This window comes from Mustela nigripes, chromosome X (genome assembly GCF_022355385.1).
Source record: "Mustela nigripes isolate SB6536 chromosome X, MUSNIG.SB6536, whole genome shotgun sequence".
NCBI classification, from domain to species: domain Eukaryota; kingdom Metazoa; phylum Chordata; class Mammalia; order Carnivora; family Mustelidae; genus Mustela; species Mustela nigripes.
In genome coordinates, this window is record NC_081575.1 from 33,490,153 (window position 1) to 33,495,840 (window position 5,688).

The 5,688-nt window shown below is 32.4% G+C and overlaps 1 protein-coding gene across 1 annotated transcript in view; it reads left to right on the plus strand.

Annotated features, from left to right (window-relative positions):
* LRCH2 (leucine rich repeats and calponin homology domain containing 2) overlaps nt 1–4,953 on the plus strand; it is a 69,585-nt gene extending 64,632 nt beyond the window's left edge. The window contains exon 18 of the mRNA XM_059386254.1: nt 2,173–4,953. Coding sequence (XP_059242237.1) covers nt 2,173–2,292 — 120 coding nt within the window. The 3' untranslated portion in view covers nt 2,293–4,953. The remainder of the gene's footprint in view (nt 1–2,172) is intronic.
* The last annotated feature ends 735 nt before the right edge of the window (nt 4,954–5,688 follow it).

A 5,688-nucleotide genomic window follows, 5' to 3' on the forward strand; every position in this document is an offset into this window, starting at 1 on the left:
AGGAAGCAGGCTCCCTGCTGAGCAGAGAGCCCGATGTGGGACTCGATCCCAGGACCCTGAGATCATGACCTGAGCCGAAGGTAGCGGCTTAATCCACTGAGCCACCCAGGCGCCCCAACCCTTGCAGTTTTGATAAAGCTTGATAATACCAAAGAGAGGATATAGTTTAAAAGAGAAGAGGTAAAGACAGAACCCTTGAAAACATTAAGAATGTTAGAAGAGGGGTATCTGGCTGGCTCCGTTGGTAGAGAATGTGGCACTTGATCTTGAAGCCGTGAGTTTGAGCCCCACGTTGGTAGTAGATATTACTTACAAAAAAGAAAAAAAAAGTAATGTTCAAGTAGGATCATTGAAGGCTAATGAGCACCTAATGCAAAGTTGCTTTAAACCTTTCTTACAGAATTATGAAGATCAAAGGACACGTGATGTGCTTATAATAGGTAGCTGTTACTTATCAAATTCTAGATTACTGGAACTAAGGAGCAACAAAACATCAGTAGCAGCTGGAGGGAAGTAACCTTAAGATAAAAAAGTACTGAATCTCTTCATATGGAGACCATGGAACCTCGGAACTGGTACAATGAATGAACCAGAGCAGCCAATTTTGTACAGGACTGAGGAGTTTACAAAGCACTTCTACCACCAGACTATTCACTTCGTTTCTCACACAGTCCTGACTTCAGGATAAGGAAACTGAGTCTCAGGGAATTTTATTACTTTTAGTACATCATATCACATGGCCCTTAGATGTCCTGACTGGAAATGTAGTGCTTTTTCTACTCCAACATAAGAACTTAGGGAGGAGCACCTGGGTGGCTCAGTCCAGGTCATGATCCCAGTCCCAGGGTCCTGGGATCGAGTACCGCGTCTGGATCCTTGCTCAGCAAGGAGCCTGCTTCTCTCTCTGCTCAGCGGGGAGCCCGACATCTGGGATCTTTGCTCAGTAGGGAGCCTGCTTCCCCCCGACTCTCTGCTTGTGCTCTCTCTCTCTCTCTCTTTCTCTTTGACGAATAAATAAATAAATTCTTTTTAAAAAGAGAGAGAGAGCTTAGGGAACATCTAGCATGCCTCTCTCACTTTAAAATATTTGCTTATTATGTGAATCAGATCAAAATACAGCCTGTAAAATAGAATCCCATACCATTAAAACCTTTTGAAACAGCCATTTTAGAAGCAGAACAATGGGATATCATCTCACATCTGTTAGAATGACTGTCAAAAAGACAAAATGTTGGTGAGGATGTGGAGAAAAGAGAACTCTAATACCCTGTTGGTGGGAATGTAAATTGGTATAGCCACTATGGAAAATCCTATGCAGCTTCCTCAAAAAAAAAATAAAAATAGAAATACCATAAGATCCAGCAATTCTACTTCTGAAAATTTATCCAAGGAAAACAAAAATACCAATTCAAAGAAATATATACACCCCAGCGATCACTGTGGCATTATTTACAGTAGCCAAGATACTGAAACAACCCAAGTGTCCGTCAAAATGGATACAGATGTCACGCACACACACACACACACACACACACACACTGGAATATTACTCAGCTATAAAAAGAATGAAGTCTTGCCATTTGTGACATGGTTGGACCTTGAGGAAACTATGATAAGCAAATTATGTCAGACAGAGAAAAACAAATCCTCTATGTTTTCACTTATATGTGGATTCTAAGAAAACAAAATGTACATTATACATACAGAGAATAGAATAGTGTTCGCTAGAGGAGAGTAAGTGAAATTAGGTGATGAAGGCTCAAGAGGTACAAACTTTCAGTCATAAAATAAATAAGTCATGGGAGTAATGTACCACATAGTGATTATAGTCAGTGATATTATAGAATAAGCTTTGAGTTGCCAAGAGAGTAAATCCTAAAAGTTAACTTTGTATGGTAATGGATGGTTCTAGACTTACTGTGATGATCATCTTGCATTATACCATATACATATTTCAAATAATCATATTTTATACCTGAAGCCAATATAATGTTATATGTGAATTACACCTCAATAAGACAATTTTAAAATTAGAATTTAATTTAACTAGAATGGTGTACTTTTTACTTGATGTTTTACAGGAAACATTTTAAAAATCTATTTCTGACTTGTTTAGGCTTTACTGCACTACTAAAAACCAAATGTTCTGATGTCATTTATTTTGTTTTTCAGGAAAGACTCTGTTTGCCTCATCACATTTTGGAAGAGAGAGGTCTTGTGAAAGTTGGTGTCACAGTTCAGGCTCTTCTTGAATTACCTACAACCAAGGCATCTCAGCTTTCTACAGTTTGATGTAACATTTCAAAATCATAAGTGTATAGTTGCATTTATTTGAAGCGATTTCAAATATCTCAAATTCATGATAAGAATCTCTAATCAAAAATAATTTAATTAGGTCAAGACTTAGGTTAAAAAATATCACGTTTAAACATAAAAATTAAATTTGAATTGCCCAAACTTCTTTTGGGGGAGACAGGATTAACTTAATATGAGTTTTTGATAAATTCAAATTCTCTTTTTACTAAGTCAGTTGATAACCTTGATTATTTTTCAAAAACCAGATTGATACTAAATTTAAAATGTGGTTTCAATTTAATAATCATTTATGTTTAATTTTTTATATCATAGCATACTAGTAAACACCTGGATGAGGTAATCATTTTTTTACCGATTTAAAACTATTCTATATTTGAGTTATTTAATACACTTCTAGTTTATACGCAGTTTCTTCAATCTTTGGTCTTAGTTTTCTAGAAAAAAAAGAGTAGAAAATGCAGAACTCTGGCTTTATATTAAATTCTTTTAGTATTATAGGTTGGTGCCAAAATATTTTCAGTTGTACTGTAGATTGTTTACATGTGAAGTGCCTGTGTAATTGATGACTCTTATATAGTCTTAAGCATTTTTGCAGTTTCTTTTTATGTATTAATGGAATCAATGGAACTTTAAAATGTTTTAGTAGATTTTGTAAGGTCAGTAATATGTGAGGATTTAAATGTGCCTCACATTGTGACATTTGTGGTTTTTTATTTAGTCCATTGCAGTTTTCCTTAAATTGGTTATGATGTCATGTTGTCCAAAAAAAAAAAAAAAACCCCAATGTTAATATGCTTAATTTATGCTATTTAATTTTGCAAAACTTAATCATCTTTTAAAATGTATTATTTGAAGAGTATTTTATTTCTGTATTGAAAATGTTACACAAAGCAGTAAGGTTTTTGAGAAGTAGCAAAGTACTAATTATCAAGGACATTTTGATAAAACTGCCAAAGTTTGGGTTTATGTCCTGACTTTCAGTAACATTATGTGAGTATACTGCCATTAATTTTATTCAGATTCAGAGAGCAGCAATTAAAGAATAGGTTTTTATTTAAAATCTGGCTTTCTGTGGATCCTGTAAATCTTATGATCCTCAATTAATAAGATGTTGAATTAAACACAGAACAGTCTATAAATATTTTCATAAGTATACTATGTTACAAAGTCCTTGTTTAATTTGGAGATGGATGCATTTATGTTGGTAGTAGTGCAAGAATTTTTCAAAAACATTACTGTAATGAATAACTCAGTTTGCTATAGAAGAACCTTAGTATAATTACTTTTGTAGTAGCCAAGCAAGTACCATATCTTAAATATGTGATTATTTGCACTTGTTACCTCTTAATATGGATGCAACTTATTAAAAGTGTTGGCCTGGTTATTTCAAAGGGCATATATAAAAGTTAAGAACTAGTGTGCCAAATGGTATAGTAAGGGTTGGTTTTGGAACAACTCAACTTTTTTTGATCCGTCGGCATGAAGCCATATAATTAAATTTTGGCGTTAGAATATGGATGTGTTCTTTACATTCTCCAAGTGTGAAACTGGAGCTTTTAAAGAATTAAAGCTTCTTGTGACTGTAAGGTTTAAAAATTAAATTATTAGTAATTTATTACTTTAAATATTTGAGCTAATTAGTTACTATTTTTCAGTTGGATCTTAAAAAAAACAAAAAAAAAAAAACAAAAAAAAACTTCATTGGCATAGTCAATCTCCCTAGTGAAAACTTGGGTAATAAAGGTAAGAAATGGCAAATAAATATCTTAAGTTGTTAGTTTTTGTTGTAGAAATTTGACAATGTTATAAATAAAGTGACCGGTAAAAGCTACAGCAATCATCCATATGCCTTTCTTAGTTATCATGCTGTAGAAGTCCTCTTATTAATCAACCTGGAAGTTGTTTCACAGATATTTTCCTGTTTCATATCATTGAAATATTAGTGAAATTATAGGCCACTTCCTTATTTCATTTACTTGTCAGTTATTACCTTAAAGGGAAAATACACCAGAACCATACTGTAGCATTCTTTACTGCAAAGCAAAATTCCATTTAAGATGGGTCCATCTGAGGTCTATATCATGTTAGTTTATTTACTGTAGTGCCAGAAGGCAACACCGCCTCTAAGTCAGTTTCTCAGCATAGTCCCCAAGGAAACATTTTACCAAGGCTCTAATGTATTTCTTTTATTGGTTTTTAAATAAGTGTAAATTTTATTCTAGATGGTCCTTATGGTTCTTTTATATTTACTTCATCAATTATTGAGTTAAGAATGATTATAATTATTTGAATTGGATTTGTGATTTGAAGAGTGTTAAATAATCAAACTGAAATATTTTATTAGGCCCTAAGAAATGTAGTAGATAGCTACATCTGCTAAATTTTATTACTGTATGGCACAAGAAAGAAGTGATGTTGGATATGTTAGAATTGAAATAAGTAAAAATGCATTACCATTTGTTTAATAATGATCTCTACAGAATGCTAGTTTATTGACTTTTATAAGTGAATTTTTTGAAGAATTCAGAAATCTTTGTATTGGTCACAGATCTATCATAATTGATTTTCTGATGCATTTAAAAATAAATGGAACACTAAATGTATATTACCGATGCAAACTGTGGATAAAGTTGAATGAAAAAATTAAAGTCTGAGATTTCTTTTCTCCCTCTCTATTTCTTCTCTCAACATCACAGCATCCATCTTTTCTAGGTTTTTGGTAGCTTGTGTCTATATTCTCTACTACGGAAAAATAGACCTCAAGAGGATATTCCACGTAAGTTGTTTAAGAGTCCAGATTCTCTTTACATCATGCTATTTTCAGTAGATAATGTTTTCTTTAAAACACAATAGTTTCCTAAGATACCTTCACAAAATAAATCACATTTTCATAAGTTAAACTCTTTATATATATGTGTCAGATAAATCTTTACATAAAAGAAAAGATAGGATAGGTCAAATCGTGATTATTTGTATTCTGTAATACAAATTAGTGTGAGGCATATGATTGAATGACCCTTAAGAAATTTTATTTAAAAATAATCTTTCATTTTCAAATAATCCTAGTTGTTAAAAATTCCACGTATTTTATTAAAAATGACTATCATTTATTCATAATTGTTACTCATCCTAGAAGTGGAAAGTTTTAGGTAAATAACATTAAAGATTATATTGCCCTCTGTTTTATAGTTACTCACCCTAACTTCTCAGATTTAAAGAAGTACTTAAGTAAGTAAATATTTGGCATAAGTTGTTTGAAAAGTACTCTAAGTTTATCATAGAATTTTGAATTGTCTGTATTCGTTTTAGTAAATTTTGATGTTGTACATGGAATGTACTAAGCTCATTCACTTCTAATGCAAAAAAATAAAA